General features: G+C 49.6%; 7 protein-coding genes across 7 annotated transcripts; 1 reads left to right on the forward strand and 6 right to left on the reverse strand.

Moving 5' to 3' along the window:
• Window positions 1-992: 992 nt before the first annotated feature.
• C7974DRAFT_422676 (Alpha/Beta hydrolase protein) lies at window positions 993-2,138 on the reverse strand (the record flags this gene model as incomplete). The annotated part of the gene is made up of 2 exons (XM_046144345.1): window positions 993-1,674; window positions 1,728-2,138. The coding sequence occupies 2 exons, from the start codon at window positions 2,136-2,138 to the stop codon at window positions 1,219-1,221; spliced, it is 867 nt and encodes a 288-aa protein (XP_045998907.1). The 3' UTR covers window positions 993-1,218.
• A 1,193-nt stretch (window positions 2,139-3,331) lies between these two features.
• Window positions 3,332-5,125, forward strand: C7974DRAFT_390005 (uncharacterized protein). The gene is made up of 2 exons (XM_046141435.1): window positions 3,332-3,412; window positions 3,459-5,125. Exon 2 carries the CDS (start codon window positions 3,654-3,656, stop codon window positions 5,031-5,033), a length of 1,380 nt encoding a protein of 459 aa, XP_045998908.1. The 5' UTR covers window positions 3,332-3,412; window positions 3,459-3,653; the 3' UTR covers window positions 5,034-5,125.
• Window positions 5,126-5,148: 23 nt separating this feature from the next.
• C7974DRAFT_146372 (secreted glycosyl hydrolase) lies at window positions 5,149-5,995 on the reverse strand. The gene has a single exon (XM_046135689.1). It carries the CDS (start codon window positions 5,932-5,934, stop codon window positions 5,242-5,244), a length of 693 nt encoding a protein of 230 aa, XP_045998909.1. The 5' UTR covers window positions 5,935-5,995; the 3' UTR covers window positions 5,149-5,241.
• A 163-nt stretch (window positions 5,996-6,158) lies between these two features.
• On the reverse strand, window positions 6,159-10,440 carry C7974DRAFT_390010 (uncharacterized protein). The gene is made up of 3 exons (XM_046141436.1): window positions 7,909-10,440; window positions 7,141-7,862; window positions 6,159-7,093 (listed from the first exon to the last, which is right to left on the reverse strand). The coding sequence occupies exons 1-3, from the start codon at window positions 10,110-10,112 to the stop codon at window positions 6,348-6,350; spliced, it is 3,672 nt and encodes a 1,223-aa protein (XP_045998910.1). The 5' UTR covers window positions 10,113-10,440; the 3' UTR covers window positions 6,159-6,347.
• Window positions 10,441-10,684: 244 nt separating this feature from the next.
• C7974DRAFT_355456 (methyltransferase domain-containing protein) lies at window positions 10,685-12,403 on the reverse strand. Its single transcript, XM_046139573.1, has 2 exons — window positions 12,063-12,403; window positions 10,685-12,010 (listed from the first exon to the last, which is right to left on the reverse strand). Exons 1-2 carry the CDS (start codon window positions 12,079-12,081, stop codon window positions 10,977-10,979), a joined length of 1,053 nt encoding a protein of 350 aa, XP_045998911.1. The 5' UTR covers window positions 12,082-12,403; the 3' UTR covers window positions 10,685-10,976.
• Window positions 12,404-12,734: 331 nt separating this feature from the next.
• Window positions 12,735-14,369, reverse strand: C7974DRAFT_432560 (uncharacterized protein; the record flags this gene model as incomplete). The annotated part of the gene is made up of 6 exons (XM_046144861.1): window positions 12,735-12,820; window positions 12,873-13,220; window positions 13,272-13,391; window positions 13,441-13,558; window positions 13,610-14,073; window positions 14,123-14,369. 6 exons carry the CDS (start codon window positions 14,367-14,369, stop codon window positions 12,735-12,737), a joined length of 1,383 nt encoding a protein of 460 aa, XP_045998912.1.
• A 1,678-nt stretch (window positions 14,370-16,047) lies between these two features.
• Window positions 16,048-17,653, reverse strand: C7974DRAFT_374351 (uncharacterized protein; the record flags this gene model as incomplete). The annotated part of the gene is made up of 3 exons (XM_046140149.1): window positions 16,048-16,325; window positions 16,378-17,521; window positions 17,576-17,653. 3 exons carry the CDS (start codon window positions 17,651-17,653, stop codon window positions 16,048-16,050), a joined length of 1,500 nt encoding a protein of 499 aa, XP_045998913.1.
• Between the last annotated feature and the right edge of the window lie 2,053 nt (window positions 17,654-19,706).

A 19,706-nucleotide genomic window follows, 5' to 3' on the forward strand; every position in this document is an offset into this window, starting at 1 on the left:
CAAGGATCGGCTCAGGTACCTACCCTTTTGATATTGTGCTTCCTATCACGTTCAACTCTCACCGTTCAAGGATCACACTTCAGATGCAATTAATTACTTACATCATGTTTACTGGCAAGGCTGATGTAGGTAATTGGCTCGATGACCAGCCACTACGGGATGGTCACACTTGAAGGGGAAAAGGCTGGTGTCTACTTTTTAGTTCCGATCTTAGCTGCAGGATCGCGCAGACACCTGTCGCCACTCATGTGGCCTCGTTGTGAATTCAGCACCCCTCTTTGGGGAAGATGCTCCATAGCAATGCTTCTGTCGCCCTCTTAAGAAAAATTGGCGCCGCGCATGATGATTCGTTGTTGCGCCGGGTTTTATTGCAAGTCCGAAGTCCCAATCACTGACTGTTGCTTAGATCTTGCTTGATGCACACCGTGGCAATAAAAATTCCGGTAGCTCCTTGGGTACGTCCCAGGCGCCACACCACCTCCACGGCTCCGCAGCCTACGCCCGTTTACCCGAGCGCTGCTACACCACATCGCTAGCATATTTATGGCCCTCAATCGTAACACATCATTTGCACAGGCCCTGCGCGTGGGTTCTCGAGACCCAATCTATCATGCCTTGGCATGCACTCTTTCTCTTTTGTCCTTGCTTGCTCATGTCAGCCCGACGAGAACGCTAATCAACCTTGACGACTTCTAAATCGATTCTGGCGGCGAAAAGGCTCTATATTGACAAGAACAGATGGTGATGGCGATGCGCCGCTTCTCTCATTGGCACACAGCCGACGTTCAGTTTGTATAGCATCAACGCGTGCGCATGATACAGTGAGCTTGTCTCCACCTCCGATGCAGCCACCCTCCGACCGAACATCTGACATTCTCTTGGGGATGTTCTGGGTCGCATCTGACTGCAACCATGCTGCCACTGGAGAAGCCTGCTTTGGGCTGACCACATACTGGCCTACGGACACGCCTCCGAGATCAGGATTCAAGGCACCTATCAGTACTCGGATTCAGGTAAGTAACGAAATAAGCTGTTCTTTGTAAGGTAATGTGCGGATCCCACCTGGGCAAAGTCAACACCGAGGGCAACTACAGCCAATTGTCCGCCTTTCAAATTAGATATACAGATATGTTTGGCCATAACACAACATTGGAAAGTCTGCGAGACCGTGCACGCTATTGCTCGTTCTCTCTTTGCACTTTCTCAGTCGGGTTTCCACTATGCTTCAGCAAATCGCCTGATGACATCCACCACGGTCTTTGGACGGCTCAACATCGGCACATGATCCCCATCGATGACCACGACCTCAAAGTACGCTCCTTCCTGGTCAATATAAGTCCGCGCAAAGGCTGGGCTCACACTGTTATCATATTCGCCTATAACGTATACTGTTCTGAACGTCCCGTCGTACGCAATATATGTCCCCGTGGCGTTAAGAGCCTTGAAACTCGACGGCAGGAGCTGTGATGTCCAGTGATCTGCTGCGGAAGCATTTAGCAAGTTGTAGAACGTGAGATGCGGAGGGTAGGTGGCAAGGTCCCTGTCCCATGTAACGAGGCTTGGAGTGGTGTTGAAAGGGTCGTGGTATTTGAAGAATGGTGCGCCAATGTTGCGAATGTCGGGGCGGGGTGGGTTCGCAGTAACCTCAGCGATGGTCGGGATGTAACCCGATAGCTAACGGTCGTCAGTGGGCTCTAGAAAAAGGGAGCCTAGAAATGGACACAAACCATGATGAGTCCCAGTATCCGGCCTTCTACTCCTGTCCTTTCGAGTACGAAAGTTGAGCTATACGCCTCGAAGTCTTTTACGGCTTCCATGATCACAGTCGCGCCATAACTGTTGCCGACCATGATGACATCTTCGCCCTTTCTCAGTCTATATCGAAGTAACTCCGTCACGACCTCCACATCCGCTTTTCTTTCGACGTCTGCAGCAGCATAGCCTACAGATGGCAGGTCAACCGCGTCATTGTGAATATAGCCGACATCGCTGAGCTGACTTATGACTTCGCCATACACACTGGCGCTGTGGAAAGCTCCAGGTACAAGGATGAGTGCTGGTTTATCGTGCTCGGCGGCAGTGACTGGGGCCAGCACTGAAGTGCCGAGAAAGAGAAGCAAAGTCCAGATAGAAGCCATTGGTAAATAATTACACGATCAAAGCTTCCGGCGTTACGATACAAGCCTGATAATTGCTGCGTTTACGCGTTGCACCTTATCCTGCATCGGTCTGCAGTATATATACTTACTACTTCCTGCGTCTTGATCAAGGTGATGCCCTCACCGCCGGTTCGAACGCTTGAATGGGTAAGACGTGGAAGGGGCTCCTTGCTGAAGAAAATTATCATTGCACCCGGAATAACAGGCTCCAGGTCCTCTGAATGATCCCACGAGTCGGAGCACGTAAACCATAGGTGGTACAAGCATATACAGCATAGAGCCATGAGCCATACATGTGCGCTGAAAGAGAACAACATCCAGCCCAAATCGCAAACCCCCCTTCTCTTGGCTCAAGGTTTAGTGTTGTGTCAACCTCCAACAAAATGGTCTGCCACTTGGGTGGTGTGGGTCTACGGAGGGTTCATTTGCTGCAGTGCGGAAGCCGACATTCTTCGATCGTCGAAAACCGAGAGGCGTTGATAGTCAGTTTACATACAGGCCTCGGACACGTATCAGGGGCATGATAGCAGTGTGCAGGTGACAAGAGACCTGTTCCTGACAACAGTGAGTACGACATATCACCTTAGTCGAAAGGACAATTTTTCAAAGGTTACGCGGAATCCCGAATGGGCCTGCCATCTGGTCAAAATTTGTTGAAGAACTTGCTTCAGCATTACTGTCCTGGATCAGTGTGCCAAGCACTTCTTGGTGGGGGTGATCCGCTCGGAGTGCACGGTTGACGGCGATTGTACCTAGGTGTCATCGTAAACACAGATACCATGCTTCAAGACGCACGGATAACTGGAGGATTGCGACATGACGCTTCTATGGCCAAACTTCAAGCTTGATATGTCTTTTGGTGTTGAGAATGTCGTACATGTTCTCGGAAATTTCTTTTGGCATCGTACCATATTATAAACTTAAAAGGAACGAGAGTCGACACATATCGATGGGATGTGGAGACAGTATGTACAGGTTCAGGGATTTGCTCTTGTACAAAGGGTTTCAATTCAGTGAATTGATCCGTCCGCATTGCAAGTACGATTGCAAATTTGCTGTCCAGTTGCCCCAATCGTACATCCTTCGATCTTTTCGGCGTCTCTCGGACAGCGCGGACGCCGAGCACCGACACTACATCACCATCTACGGCGGTTCGGGGGCTGCAACACAGCACCATTCCGCAGAATTATCATGTGTAAGCATAACGATTCTGTATTCCAGGGTACGTAGAAGCCCTAATGATGGTGTTAGAAGTAAGTCACAGTCGTCCGGACGAGTTCCTTTGACAATGACGAACAGGGATTGCTCAGCCTCAGCTTGTCGCTCGTAGAATATATTGAACGTGCAAGCAATGACCTTCACTGCGATATGCAAGAACTCCACCCTAATAAGACTGCCCCTGTCCTGGCTGTTATATCTATCAGGTATCTACCGCGTTCTTGTGCCCACAACAATCACACAATCACCAGCTAGGCTCTCAAGGTCTTCCAGGCAATGACTACAGAAATGCAAGGTCCCTACGCAGACATTAGCTCTGTGAGAAACGATGAAGAGTCTGCCATTGAGTTGAGACCAACGACCGCCGACACAAAGACACACTCAGATCCCAGCGTCTCTACCGCACACCTCGGGCCGAGCATACCTATAGCACAAGCGATGAAGGCTTTGATTCCTGCAGCAATAATGATCCTTGTTATCTTCTGGATCAACGCGTCTCACATTTACGGTTTATTCCATCATCAGGGGGAATTCGTTCACAGGGCAAAGGTCGCATTAGCTGACTTCGACGGAGGAGATTTCGGCGAAGGGCTGCGCCTGGCAGCAGCTACGAACAATGGTACATATGGAAACCCCACCTACGTCAGTGTCGATACTGTTGGCTCGACATCTGAGCAAATACGACACGAAGTCTTCAAAGGCACATACTGGGCTGCGATTATTGTCGAACATGGCGCGACAGCTCGCTTCAAAGATGCCATAGATGGCTCGGCCGAAGCATACAATCCAGACGATGTCTACAAATACTATGTACTCGACGCGCGTTACTATACGATATACGCCTCGAGTATCCTCTCCCCAGTTATTGCTACCGCATCCACTGCGGCTAGTGTTTTCAGTGCTCAGTTCATCACGCCCATCATCGCTCGGGGTCAACACGCGAATGCCACCACAGCGCTCTCCGCACTCGCTAGCCCAGCACGCCCTGTAGAGATGCCAGCGGCTCCCCAACTGTACGCTACCCTTGACGACAAAGCGTTTATCAACACCCTTGGCGCAGTCCTGCCAATCCTGATGCAATTCTTCTTCATCATGGCCTGGAACGGTATATGCAACGGTATGCATTTCTACGCTGCCCACGATCTGCGCACACACATCCTCTCTCGATTGTTCTGTGGAACAGTGTGGCCAGTCTTCACGAGCCTGTGTATAGCTGGTTGGACCTTTGCTTTCCGGGGCTCATACAGCATCGACGTCAAAATGTTCTTTGCATTCTGGGCTGTAACATGGGTCTACTGCATGATTAGCTTCGACGTGTTGGACATTGCTACTGGATTCATCCCGATGGCGTTCGTGCCCTTCTTTGTGCTGACCTGGATTATCTGGAACGTCGTGGCATCTCTTGGTCCACCAGAGATCCTTCACCAATGGTTTCGCATCAACTACTTCTTTCCAAGTCTGCACTGGTTCAGGACGTTCATCACCATCATTACGCAAGGCGCGTTGAATGATTCGCGCTACACGCTCCCCGTTCTTGCAGTCTGGCTGGTGCTTATGAAGTGTCTGAGTCCACTGGCAACAAGACATCGCGTTAGGAAAGCGCATGAGATATTCCAGTGGTACAAGGAGCGTAACGCAATTGGCGGACCTCATTAGACTAGTTTCTTGCCATACATTTCTGTTAGCTGTTAAATCTTATAGGCGTGCTAGCAAGTTGATCGAAGCTAATGTTATCTATAAAACTTCGGCTCAATGCACCTTGCCATATGGTTCTCAGTGAAGATATATCAGTCAATTTTGGCGCGTCACGTTCTATGTTTTTAAACATTGGACTCTCACATTCGTTTCTCTGGTCTTGCAACATTCACTCTACATGAAGGGCTCCCCTCGCGGCCCACATAATTCCTCTCTTCACCAGTCCCATGTACCATGTGTTCTCCCAAACCTCTTTGAAATGACCCAAAGCGATATAAACACTCTTGCCGCCCTCAAACTCTTGGCACCAAGCAAGTGGATGATTATCGCCGTGTTTACCTCCTTTGAAGCTACTCGTGTCTCCACACAGTAAGATTTGGAGGCTCGAGTTTGCGGCTGGATGCGACTTGAAATTATACCACTCATCCATCCATTTCTCTGGAGGCCTCTCGTCATCGATGATGGGATGTGATTTATTCGATACTATGAGAGAACCTTGCTCAGCATCGGGATGCATGTCAAAATGCGCGCCGATCAGTTTTCCGTACCAGGAAGATGACGGCATCCCGGACGCTGCGCCATGAATAGAGAGAACGCCACCACCAGATCGCACGAAATCCTGGAAAGCTCTGAGCTGGGAGGCGCTGAGGAAGGTGCCAGAGGTATGAAGCAGGACGATCACGGAGTAATGCGACAATCTCGAGGGCTCAAAGAGTGAAGCATCTTCACTATCTGTTATTGTGAAAAGACCAGTTTGCAATGCTAGGTCCCTGAAGGCGGTGATTCCAGTAGAAATGGATTCGTGTCTGTACCCTGCGGTTTTGCTGAAGATCAAGACGTTGAAGGGTTGTTTGAGAGCCATGGAGAATTATTTTTCTACCAACAAGAGTTGGTGATGGAACAGCGCTGTCAGATGGTTGTCTATCTGCATCGTATCCTACGCGCATGTCTTTTTAGGGCTTACATTTAGGCTAAATGCACTGACGTCATATCCTGTAGCATGAGACAGTAACGAACTTCGAGTGGCCAGCGGGTATGCAAGCTCTCACATTTGAGGCTAGGTGACTTCAACGTAGAACTCATAGCTATTATAATACTCAAAGCTAAAACCTACTTAACTATCACCCAGATTGTAGGCAAAAAAGAGCACGTCGTAGAGCTGTTTCGGTGTTTCCCCTACTCTGCTGTTGTAAGGTGTATTTGGCTTACATCCTTAGTCCGCCGTTTATCCTGCAACGTGAGAGGCAAGTACTATACGCAGGCAAAGTGTGTCGCTTACAATCCAGCGCCAGCGCCGCTACCAAACACCTTGTCGATTCTCGTCGCACGCTCCCAAACCACTTCACCCTTACTGTTACCTGCACCACCGACCTTTTTGCGGAAGAACAAGATGCGGTGCTGAGGAATGAACTCCTCGTCTGTCTGCTCGGTCTTCCACTTCTCGAGACTGATTTCTTTTGTACCGATAAACCGGTCCTCGTAGCCGATGATATAGTCTGTAGGATCGAGACTTGGATCCCAGCGCAGACGATTGAGAACGTCGGAAGCTGGTCGTAGCTTCATCATGGACACGGGCTTCGATGATGACTTCGGCTTACAACGCATCGGCTGCTTGGGTAGTTCGACATCGTCGGTGTTGACGTCGTCCAGCTCCTCTTCCTCGTCCGAGTCAGGCTCGATCTCCATTGCAAAGACGCCCCAGTCGCGCTTATCTAATTGAAGTTTACGGAGGTCGCGTTGCGTAACGATTGATGCATCGATCCATGAACTGTTCGCGTCATAGTTCTTCTCATCCATCCTGAGCTGAGTGAGGAACCCTTCGATAATCTTGTCCAAAGACTGCTTTGCAGCTTGCCGCTCGTCTCTGTTTGTGAACATCAGATTTGCATTAGTGAGTCCTTGAAGGCCAATGAGGTAACAGCCATTATAGTCCTTATTCTCATCAAGCTGGTGAAGCTCATTGTCGGCGAAACGTGCAGGCCACAATCGGATGTTGGATTCTGGAAAGTTTCTGTGGATGTCTGGAACGGTTAGGTCTCGCTTAGTTCTCATAATAAGCAGTGCGTACCGATAACGAGTGGTAGGCAACGCGATTCTACCCAGCCTACTAACCCTTTGCCTTTTGCGAGCGTACGGCCCCAGAAGTGTATGTCAATGCGCACATAGCTCTTGTAGGCTTGCAGGAACTCCGTCTCGCCAATTCCCATGCCATCGAAAGTGTGTATACCAGTAGGCATGAAGAAACTCTGCCAGGTCGTGGAGGGGTCTGACAACCGCGAATCTGCAGTCTTGAACTCCTTCACCAGTGTCAATAACCCTGGCAACGTCGATGTATGCGCTATGTTCGAATTGGGGGGATGTAATCCCAAAATCACCATCGGCTCCCGCGTAGTCCGATGATAGCGCGGCTTGTGCCTGTGGAAAAAGACATCAAAGACCATATCGTTAGCCCAGTTGAAGTTTGCGTAATAATGGAAGAAAGTTGCTACGAGATCGCCGACTGCGATAAGATGGTCTCCATGGGTAGCGACATCGTGCGCAACGCGCTTGTAGACCCAAGACAACATCTGAGTAATGTGTATGCCTCCTAGATACCCAAACTTCGAGGAGTAGATGCCACGTTGAAAAGCCCAAAGTTTGATGGCCCGATACGCCACGCTGAACGTACTGAGATCAGGCAATGTACGTTTGATGTAAGCTAAGTCGCGGTAAGGCTTCAGTTTTCGCAAAGAGAGGATTGAGAGGTTGAATATCGGATCTGATGGAGCCAATCCATCGATTTCCGACCATCTATACGCATTAGCAGATTTTCAATCAACACAAGATACTGACTCACCTCTCCACAATTCGAGCGGCAGGGCAGTATTGTAAATCCATAACTACATCATTGACAGAAAGTTCGAGCATTGTCCCTGTACTTGCCTCGACCTTCCGGAGTATGCGAATGCCGTAGGTCTCAGCCCTCTGTAGTCTTTGGCGTGCGAGCTTGAAGAAGATCTTTGAGCTAATGGAACCAATGCAAAGGCAGTCGATGTCCGATGTCGACGTATCGACATTCAGCGCGAAAGAGCCCACTGGTACAATTCTTAGTGGAACATCAGCCGACACTGAACTTTCGTTGCAGAATTTACCAAGTACCGCTTCTCTCAGTAAATGGAACGCCGCTTGCCGTTTCGTCCTCTCTTCCTCGCTTAGAAACATGTGATTTTCCTGCAATGCGGACTCCAGATCTGGAAGAGCTAGATGGGAGCGATTCTGGAAAGCCACTTTGAAACTCTTTAACAATTCATGATGATCTGGAGAGAGTTGTTCGGGGGGTCTGCAAAGTTGCATGGAAGCTCTCACTCCATAGTGGTCACTCGGAACCACGTTTGTACCGTCGACACCTGCGGGTAGCCCGAACATCCTAAAGCCGGTGATCTGAAGTTTATCCCGTGGCCGGACAAGGATACGGTCGTATCGTTGCGGTCTATTTTGGGACGTTCCAGACGATTCAGCCGCAAGTATATTGTTTCTTGGATCGAAAGTAGCCCCTTCCTCTCCGTCGAACAATGCGTTGGTGTCAACACTGATCACACTGCTAATCCGCTCATTACGAGTGACTACCCACGCATCTAGAAGGCCGTCTCCGCGTAGCTGGTCTTCGACAGCAGCAAGAGTGTGTTTCGTCTGGCCAGTGATCGACCTGAGCTCCAATGCATTGTCGATGGTGTGGACTGAAGTTGTTAGATTGAAGTCTCCAGCAACGATCCATGGGCTATCACTGTGTTGGTAGGTTAAATAGTTGAAGAGCTTCTGTATCTGTATCTTCTTCGCGGCAACGGAGCCATCGGTTAAGCCGCACGTGAGATGAATTCCTGCAACGACCAAAGAACCACCAATAGCGGCAGAATCAAAAGTTGCAACTACAGCACCCTTGTGTCTTCTGTGGAATGGAACTGAGTCCCATCGAAATGGCCACTTGCTAATAATGACAACGTTCCGTAGGCTGGGCAGTGGGCCAATGTCCGGTTGGCTTGGCGGCCCATGAGAGCTGAACGGATACTGTTTCTGGATATCTGGATGGTTGAGGAGGGCCGAGAGAAAGTTATCAGATACTTCTTGCAGAACGGTGATATCTGCTTCTGCTGTATCTGACAGCAACGTCCGGATCAGAAGCGGATCGCGGTTCTGGGCTGGTGGGAATTCGGATTTGACCAGGACATTGTAGCTTGATACTACAAGCGAATTTTGTCTCATGTGGCTTGGTTCTATCATCTTCGCTTTGATCCAAATCCCCAAAACTTTATCGAAGAAGAAAGATTTGCCAGATTTGATAGTACGGATGAATTTTTTTGTTTGGTGAGATGATTCGGCCTCATCGTCCTCTTGTTCTTCATCAACAGCGCTAGACGAACTTTCTCTAAGCCAGTACTCCGGTGTTGGGACCGTAGATCTAGTTGGTGCAAAAATAGTGTCAATCAAACCCCACAGTCGCATTCGATATGCAAGTTGCGAGCCCGATGTTCGTTCGCGGACAAGGATGACCAATGGACCAATCTCGAAACTCAAGGTTGGTAGTAGCTGTAATTTGGATAACAAAAACTCGCGTGAAGCTAGTGAGTTATCTTCAGTTTGGCCCACAGTCAAGTGGAAGTTGTTTGGTTGGGGTTTGTGACCAAGAGCCTCGAGGGACAAAGATCGCAGTTCGTCCAAGGAACCACCTGATGAATCTCGAGACTCTTGTAGAACTGCGGTGCTGTTGTGTCGTTGCTGGAGAAGGACGGCTGATTCGAGCTTGACTTGACGTGACGTAAAAGAGTTCAGCTTGCTCTGAATTTGTGCTTGAATCTGCTGTCGTGCCTGCGGAAGATGCTCGGGCGCAACGAATGGGTATACGAGGTTTATATGAGCTGGCCATGCTCCATATGCTTTGTCGTAAAGCTCGCGTAGGTTGTCAATGTGCTCGCACTGCTCGACTGGCAGTAGAATACAAAGTGCAGTCTCGTAAGATGTCACCGGAATGGTCCTAGAAGCCGAAGTCGTATGATGGCCCTCCATAGCTTTGGGATCTTGGAAGAATTGTAGAAACGTCGCTGAGCAGTTAGAACAAATTGAATCTACTTATAAAAACTTAGGACATCACCTCTACCTTTCCATTATTTATCAAGTATACCACCTTGTACCTGATCGGGACTCAAATCATGACTCCGCAGCGGATTCACGTATTGTAGGATGTGTCGTATGGCGGTGCGATCATATCATAGTGACTCATTTGCGCTAACGAACTCGGGAAGGAGCGGTCTGCTGCGCCACGATCACATAACAGACCTATACCCAAAATTTGAGGCACGCTGTGAGGCACCTCTCCCATAGTTGCGTTTTTGGGTGCAAATCTTTGTAGATGTAGAGCAGGCAACAGGAAGGGCGCAGAGTAGCCTCCTACCCAAATCGGGCTGTGTACCTATGCAGGTATGGAACTGGGAAAAGCGGGCCTGACTGCGCCTCCACACCTCGACATCCGTTCACATTGCTACTCAGCAGCTGGAACATGCGAGGTACGAACCAACATTCCGCTGCGTATGACTGCTTGACTCGCGCACCAGGTTTCTCACAATAACGTGCATGAAGCCCACCTCTGTCTCGCATTGCTGTAAATATAGAAGACAATCCCATGTGCCAAAGTAAGAACCACGCTCACCGCGCGCTAGATCGATTACACCCAGTGAGCAATGGCTTTTCTTGCAGACCCCATATTTCTAGTTTGTTTAAATCCTAATGAGATCAATATGCCATGCATATCGCTGATCAATTTAATGACGACCATCTTGGTTGACACAGGTCTTGGTATGGACATGCTTTTTCCAAGAGCCACCCGGCTTTTGCACATGTTCAACTAGGCCATGAGGATCAGACGACACTATACTATCGCCACAGCACACTGCGCTCATCTTTCGCGTTAACCCAAACATACTCGGTACACCTTGGGTTGCTCTTCTGTTTCCCAAGCGTGACAGCAAAGAGATTGATCTCTATCCATGCAGGCCTCATACCCATTCTCTCCAGCCTTTCCCACCACTTCCTGAACCTCTCAAAATCGACTTTATCCGTAATGTCTCCATTACCAAGATGCAGCTCGATCATAACCTGCCCAATGGGCAATACACTCTTGCCGCTTGCGCTCTGGACACCATCGAAAGCATCCATGAAGGTGTCGAGCGCATCGTATTCGCTGCCCTCGATGTCGATTTTAAGAATGTCAATGTACGTGTGGTTATTCGCTTTCATTAGTTCCGGCAGTGTCCAGAACGCTGGTGATGCATCATGCTTGTCCTCATTACCGAGCCCAACTTTCTGGAAGAACGTGCGGTGTCGCTCGGATGTCGGAATCTGCTTTCCCCAGCCCTCGACCGAGAAGTCATAGCCCCAAATACGCGCGCTGGGTACACGTTCGAGCATCTCGGCTTCAAACGACGACTCGCCGTTGATGCCAAAGCTGTAGATCATAAGACCTTGCTCGGCGGCTTGGATGGCTGCTTCACGCACTTCGACAGCTTCGGCACTAATGGGTTTCGGGGCCGGTATGCTCTCATATATGCTCATACCACAGACCCATTTGCCGCCATCGCCAAGACGACCTACGCGCTGGAAATCGTGTGGACATGTCCAGGTTGCAGGGAAGAAGTCCCATACTGTGAATGGGTACTTCAAGAAGTCGGTCGGGAAGAAAGGAACCTTTGGGTTTGCTGGGTGCGATGCGGCCATCTTCTCGCGCAGCTCAACACTCTTCTTCCACGATTTTTCTGAGAGCGCCATGCGTTCGCGCAGCCATGTAGAGGGATAGGAGGGGAGCTTCGATGTTGATGAGAGGGAGGGTAGGAAGGCGTATGTCCCAGCGCTGTTGTTCTGGAAAAGGGCTACAACGAAAAGAAAGATGATTGCTATAGCGGCCACTCGACCTGTTCGCGAGTATTAGTTGTGCCGTCACGACATGACGTTCAGTCAACTTACCTGTCGATGACCTAATCATGATGATAATGAATTACAAGAATGAAAGTAAGAGAGCAATACAGGGGTATCAAGGCAATATTGTGCATGTGTAGACTCAAGTGTTGAACGAGTCTGTGAACGAAGGTCGAGGATGTTGGTCGCAGCAATAGCAGCACGGGAGCTTCGATCAGGTCATTGGAACCTCGGGCTCGGGCAGATACCACATACTGCCAAGTGCAGAAGACAGCAGGAGACATCGGCGGGACCTGTATCTGCGACTTGCAAGGTATCGCCAAGTCACCCTGACATCCATGGCCAGGGTACATACTGCGCCGTTGGCGAGCGGTACGATGCGGTATTAGATCGACCCCACCGAGAGGACTGGTGCGACGGATGCCGAGCACTCATGCTCTCCAGTCTCCGTGCGAGGTTGAGCCTTGTAGTTGGTTAACGTTCCAGGCGGTGGTCATGCTCGGTTTCCGAACAGCGGGGAACGGTGGGCCGTTGGACCCCACAGCCGCGTTTCATGCAACGGGATCGGCAGAGTTACGCGTCTCTCGCGACACGCTTCTGGAAGGCGCTGCGACTGTTTTGACGTCACGAACACGTGCAAGGTGGTGAGATGTGGAGGTGAATATATGGTCATTTGACAGGCTAATTCCGGCAGTTCAGATTGAGAGCCAATTTTCCGCCTCACGATAGAATCTTGTGCACAACAAGCGCTGCCACCAACAACAGACCACTGCATGTTGTAAACACTGCATCGCGATGTGATTCGCCTAACTGGATTAGCTATGTTTGTGTCCGCGTCAAAGGCTTAGGTATGCTTACCTTCTGTAGTAGTGCTCAAGGCAAGTACAACAAACGCGTTCAGTGGAATGCGCAGTACTGTGTACACACTTGCTCGTGAGCTGTCGTCGATGAGCTTGCCCTTAATCGACGCCATGACTGGGTAGTAGACACCACAGCAGAGTTCAAAAATGCAGAAACACCACAGTGTGAGACGCTCATCGCGGAAGTGGCCTGGAACAAAGAAGCATGCAGATGCAACTACCAAAGTTCCCATGAGTACCTGCTTTGCTGGGAAAGTTGAAGATGTGTTCGTGATGTTGTTGTACAGCATTGAACCGAGCATCATGGAGCACATGAGTATCGCAAAGATCAGTCCGAACGGAAGATCTGTGGGATGGTCAGCAAAATCCTGAAAGAGGCGAAAGTGCGAGAGCATACCATCGTCTCCACCCGCAAGCTTGTGCGACAATTTCAAAGCCGGGAATTTGAAGAAGATGAACAGAAACAGTGAGCCCTCAAAAAAACACGATACCAAGGCCAGGACGAGTATGTTCGTATCTGCTGGGCGTCAGTACTTCCACATTAAACGACTCTTCTCTCGTTTTACCTCTAAAGATGTATCTGAGCGTTGACTTGGTGGTATTTACAGCTGACTCTGCCTCTTCTTGCTGAAGTAGCGCCGCATTTTCGGACGCACCACGACGGCTTGCACCATAATTCTCGCCCTAGAAGTGTCAGGTTCCTTTCGAAGGTCGTGGATGTTTGGGTCCACTTACCCAGAACCTCGAGATCGCAGCAAATGCTACACACAAACATCCAATTGAAGCCAAAAAGGGTGCTTTGGCAGTTCCTACCAGCCCGACCAACCACTCAGCCAATATGCCCGCGCAGATCGCTACAAGACTGTTCAAGATAGTCATTGCGCTGAAGATACCGCTGAGCACTGCATTTGTATCCTCGAGCATGAGTTGATTGAACTCTGCGACTAGCCAGCTCTCGAACACACTCCAAAGCAAAGTTCCGCAGATTCCTCCGAGCACACGGCCTAAGAAAAGCACTCGGATGTCGTCGGCAAGCAAAGTGAAGCTAGACAATGAGTATAGAATGCAATATGCCAAACACGCTGTCCGGCGACCGTAGCGATCCGCAAACGTTCCGGCGAACGAGGCCGATATGCCTGCTGATACGAATCCGATAAGGAAGAGGAACGCCACTGTCTCTTCTGAGAGACCCTTCTCATCTGGATGGTGTCAGCAGCTTTTTGTGATGGCAAATGTTGCCAGTCGTACCTTTGTAGATCGGATAGATGTATGGACCTTGCAGCCAGTCGGCAGCGTTAACTAACAGGTATATGGGGAAAAATCGCCATTTCAACTTGCGCAGACTGTCTCTTTCCGACTCTATGCCCGCTCGATGTTCGATCTTCTCTGGGGTCAAAGAGTCCACGCTTTCGGTCTTATGCGATCGGTATGTTTGAATAAGTACTAAGCTGTTCAATAGCAGCGAGCCTGCAAATGTTGCCCGGTAGAGGTCCATTGTATAAGTGTAGTAGAGATCGAAAACAACGGCAAACCATGTAACGGTCTGCGCATATGACTATGGGTATGGCGATGGTAACGATAGCTTCGGGGCGGAAGTTGTTGAATTGCTTCGGAGCAATCACAGGAAATAACTTTGAGGATAGATGCTTGATGGAGTTGAATCAAAGGTCTCCACATACGCGATGCAGTTGGATGCAGGTATGGTCTCAAACTCGAATGATGATAAGCACTGCTGGTCGCTTTCGGTTTTACCAGCAGATGAACAGTGGGCGTGTTACGGACTGACAACAAGGCACCGTAGCCTAGCAGCTGATACGAGGTCCGCCGAGCACTATGTCACGAAAGATGACAGCTTGGCTGCTTGCGCGTACTCGAGCCGGCACTTGCTGTGTTTCCGAAATGTGGAGCCTAGGTTGGAGGTGGATTTGGCCTCTCACGTTGCAGAATAAACGGCAGACTAAAGATATTCATCCGTGGCAGTAGAGTAGAGGGGATACACAAAAACCCTATAGATTGTCTTTTTACTTACAAGTTAGGTAATGCTTGACAAGATTTGTGTATTGAGCATCGTAGTAGGTATAAGTTCTGTATTGAGGTTGGCCAGCTTGAAGGTCGCTTATCCGCCGTGTCTTCTGAAACCTGAGAGCCGGCCTTGTAGGTAATTGCAGCCGAGCGCTGGTCGCTTGTCACAGCCCAGTCAAACGCAGTGGCCCAGTGCCTTATCTTCCGTCAGGGGATCCGATGTCCATGGTATCCGACATGCATGTTCAGGGGTTGCGCGAGATGCATTGGCTCTTGGATGCGGTCCGATCGCCGGCTTACTCCCCGCGGCTTTGTCCCCCTCTGAACGCCAGCAGTACCTCTATAGCAAGAAGGCAGTGAGGCAATTGCTTCACAAGTCGCACGACTAGATGTGCGTACCTCAACCACTTAGTGTGTACGGTGATAGCAACTGTGTAAGCGTTGGAGAGCCACGAGTTAGGTAGTTTCGCGCTTGCAGTGATGACGTAGGTAACCCACGTTAGTTCCGCCGCTCAGCTGCGACGTTTTTCTGCAACACTCACTACATAGAGGCCTCACATTCTTACTACTCTTGGATCGTTCGTATCATAAGGTCTTTTCTTTGGGCATACCTTGAGAACCTAAGCGGACTTTGAAGCATGCGCGCTGTTCTGTTGGATCGCATCAAGTACCTATATCTTTACTTATGTGGAAGCCCCAAGGACTGGTACTTGGAAATACGACATCGTTTGCTCGATCATTTGACAGAGCTCTTGCGCTGTCCAGAGATGTGCCATATTGGTCCGTTCAATTCCCACTAGGTTCCACTCGAGATACATACTTTCTTTCGCAAAATCAGCGCGCCTTCCATCTCAAGATTGCGAGCTCTACAGCTACCTAGACTTCTGGGCTGTCTACAGTGACCGTACGTACGTACCTACGCACGCCTCAGTAATTCTAACGCCACAGGAATGTTATGGGCATATGTCTGGATCCTATCTTTTGAACGAGACGATGACGTTCATGCTTGCTCATCGCGAAAATGGTGTAACGCAGTCAGGCATCATCTTTCCTAGGAAAGCGCTAAGCTGGTTCATTCTAGAGTTGTTCAGTCGAACAGCTGAGCAGGCATGATAACTTGGCCGATGACACCGGCAATGCGAAGCTGGACCTTAGGCGACTTTAGATATCTTAAAGCCGCCAGGAACGAGCTTCTGAAATATGCCTTGGGGGTCATACTTTTGCGCAGCAGCCTTCATCTTCTCGACATTCTCCACTCCATACCCTACTAAAGGATCTTGGGTCATGTCTGCGTAGTCGAGGTACAGATATGGGTTATCGGCACCGATGCTGACCGCGTAGGTACGAATCCTGTTGATAAGGTCTGCACCGGCTTGCTGGAAGAGCTCATTTTGTGCAGCGCCTTGCCAGGACATATAAGGCTGATACACTACGAGGTGGTGAGCACGATGAAAATTTGGCCTTTACCAGTCGACACTTACAACATAGCGTCTGGCCATTGAATCGCTCCAGCCCAAGAACATTTCCACCTCGCGCAGCGCTGTCCTTCCAATATGCCGGTGCAAGAGGCTGATACAAGATGTATATCTGCCACTCACCCGTCACCTTCGTTTTCAAGTTGGCAACCACTTCCAAATAGATCTTGTGAGCCTCAACCATCACACGTAGATCGTTGGCGAAAGTCAAGGTTCCGAAGTGAACGCTCATCGTGGTCGGTGCAGCGAGAGCGGCCGCAAGACTAGACATGTCTGTTAGGGCGGTGGTGTCGGACATGTTACCAGGGATCGCAAGGAAGTCGTTGTAAGCCGAAGGACGTACAACAGGCTCAGCATGATCATAGGCATTCAAGATCAGGTGGTTGTCGATGCTCGACGAGTAGAAAGGCATTACGATGACAGCCGACTTGGGATTTTCGTTCATGTTGTCGGCAAAGTTGACAAGCGCCTTGAACTGGTCTTGAATAGTGGCTTCTGGATAGCTGACAAGACCGCCCCACATGCCAGCGTATGCAAACGTTCGGAATTTGAATTGAGTAACGATTCCAAAGTTATTGTTTCCACCTTTCAGGACGGTGAAGAGATCAGGGTTGTGGGTCTTGCTGGCGGTGACTATGTTGCCATCAGCGAGCACAACCTCGAACTCCAGAACGTTATCGCATATTAGGCCATGTTCCGGGGAAAAGTACGAGATGCCACCGCCGAGCGTCAGTCCGCCGACGCCAACAGTGGATGATCGGCCACCAGTCGTAATAACACCCAAAGGCTCAAGGGCTGTGAACACGTCATTCCACCTAGCACCGGGACCAACCTCCACAAAGTTGCTTTCAGCATCGTACCGAACGATACTGATGTACTGTAAATCGATGGTCACACCATCCTTAATATTAGACGCACCAGCATACGGCGTGTGCCCACCACTACGAATCGCAAATTCGCAGGGTTCTGAAAAGGAGGTAAGAGTCTTAACTGCGATGGAAACATCATTTGCGTTCCTGGGTTGAACGATACAGTTTGGTGTTATCGACTGCTGCTTGATATCAAAGTATGACTCAAGACTAGCATTGTACGCTGTCTGGCCCGGATAGTGAAGGTAGGATTCCAGGGAAGTGCGAGCCAAAGAGGCACACTACACTTGATCAGTCACCGAATAAAAGCTGGAAATAATGAATGCTCTACATACGCAAGAGTCTCTCTCGTTATGGACACCCGCCCATAGTGCAAGAGCTGCAGCAAATGACGCAGATATGAACCCAGCCATCTTGAATGACCAGGATCCAGGCACCACAGTGGGATGGGACAAGAGTAAGTGGCGATGCGACAACGGTTATACCTACAGCTTCCGCAAAAAGGCCCGTCTACAACAGCCGCGCAACCTCCCCACTGGGGGCAAGCTAGCAAGGTGGGACTACTCTACATCAGGGCCCAGCCGCGCTCGTTACTGGCCGCCATGCTTTTGCTACTCCCGTGCAAATTAGCGTGTGAATTCTGCTTCATTGGCTGGAAGAGGCCGTTGGTTCAACAGGCTGTGGCGGAGTAATAAGATTCTTGATTGGAAGAAAACCCTCGAGTCAAAGAGTTGGTGACCCTGCCTGGAGACAAGTCATCGGTTTTGGAACGAGTGGGTCGAGCCATGGGTCGGCGCAGGCGCATTGTCCACCTGCAACGCTCTAAGCAGTAATGTCGCCGGGCCGTGCCAGATTGCACCCGCATTTCCTTAAACATATTCGAAGAGCACTACAAGATTACAGGTCGAGCGTGATTGAAGAGAGGGTCCCTACATTTCTGACTTTAGGGGTCGTGGCGCCATAAGAGGCCATTTCTATGCGGCTACTGCATAGGTACCACAAGCAGAACAACCATGACAAATGCTTATAAAGCAAAGTTTCTCTTCTAGTCTGAGTTTTTAGCAGTCATGAATGGTGTTGAGGTGTTCACTGTATGAATTCCTCGCTGTATCTCTGACCATCTCACCAGCCAGAACGTGCACATCACGGCGATGGACCACATTCTGTATCCAATGGCGATGTTTTTGACCTTGGATAGCCACGGCGCGTAGGTCGTGTTACAGATGTCTGAGTCGATCTCACCAGTATAGATCTAGTGAAAACATTCTTACGCATCAGGTCGTACACCAAAGTATCCCTCGTGCGATACTCTACCGATACGGATGTGCCTGGAGACCGAGGAAGAATTACCAACACAACACGAGAGCCTTACTGGTTGCATAGGTAAGTGAAACCGTACCTGCAGGGTACGATACATAGAACAGTGCTCTTAACCTCGTATAGGGTGACAGTAGTGTTTCCCTTTCAAATCGTCACCTCGTGTTGGTCACCTGTTTCGGGTACTCGAACACATCTGGTTTGAATCGTCTCAGCTTAGCCTACGCTTAAACTCACCAACTTCATGTCTCCAGCAATTACTGCTAGGCGGGCAGGCAGTGTGCGGGGTGTGGCTATGATCCGTTCCGCAGCGTCCCACTATCCGGAGATCCACATCCTTCCAACTGACTCGCATTGTTCGCAACACGTTTTATAAATAATACCTGACTGTGTTAAATTCTTATATAGGTTGTGCTGGGACGTGCGGGGGCAAGAAAAATTAACCTTGAGTTGCTTTGCTCGTCAGATCCTAATTTATAGGGAGTCAGCGGTTGTTAGGGTTGTATTTTTGAATCACGGATATCGTGTATTAAAGCCAACTGTCAACAGCTGAATTTAGGTTTGCATAAACTTCGCAAGCTTTAATTACTACAAATTAACATAAACAACGTACATGCCACCTCTTTTTAATTAGGTAAGTCTGCTCCTAGTTGTGATGCAATTCGAACTTGTAGCCCTTTACCCATAAATGCCATTGTTAATGCAAGCACGGCAAAGGTTTGAACACTTCTAAGAACACAGGCACAGATGCTACTAGAGGCCCGTAGATGAGGGCATACATATTTGTTCTTCTAAAGCAACAGCTTGAATTCACGCACGAGAGACGTTAGACCCACACGCATGCATCGCAGACCTTGCATCATGGGCAGCACAGACAAGATACAAGACTCGCTGCTGGCAGATAGACTGAATGTACTTCCGTAGACACCGATAGTGTACATCGGTCAAGCTCAACTGTGATGCTTGGCCTGGTATCTGCAAGCCGCACCTCCTGACGATTGCGTACCTAGGTAGCTTCATCAGTCAGCCAGAGTTTTAGACCACATGCACGTATCGTGTACTTTCGGTGAACATGAAGTACGTCCAGTCTAAAGGAGCATGTCATTCCATCGGAGTGCAACCAATTCTAAACTAGAATCGCGGTCAGCG

Source organism: Boeremia exigua, assembly GCF_020726555.1.
Source record: "Boeremia exigua strain MPI-SDFR-AT-0100 chromosome Unknown C7974scaffold_4, whole genome shotgun sequence".
Lineage (NCBI taxonomy): Eukaryota > Fungi > Ascomycota > Dothideomycetes > Pleosporales > Didymellaceae > Boeremia > Boeremia exigua.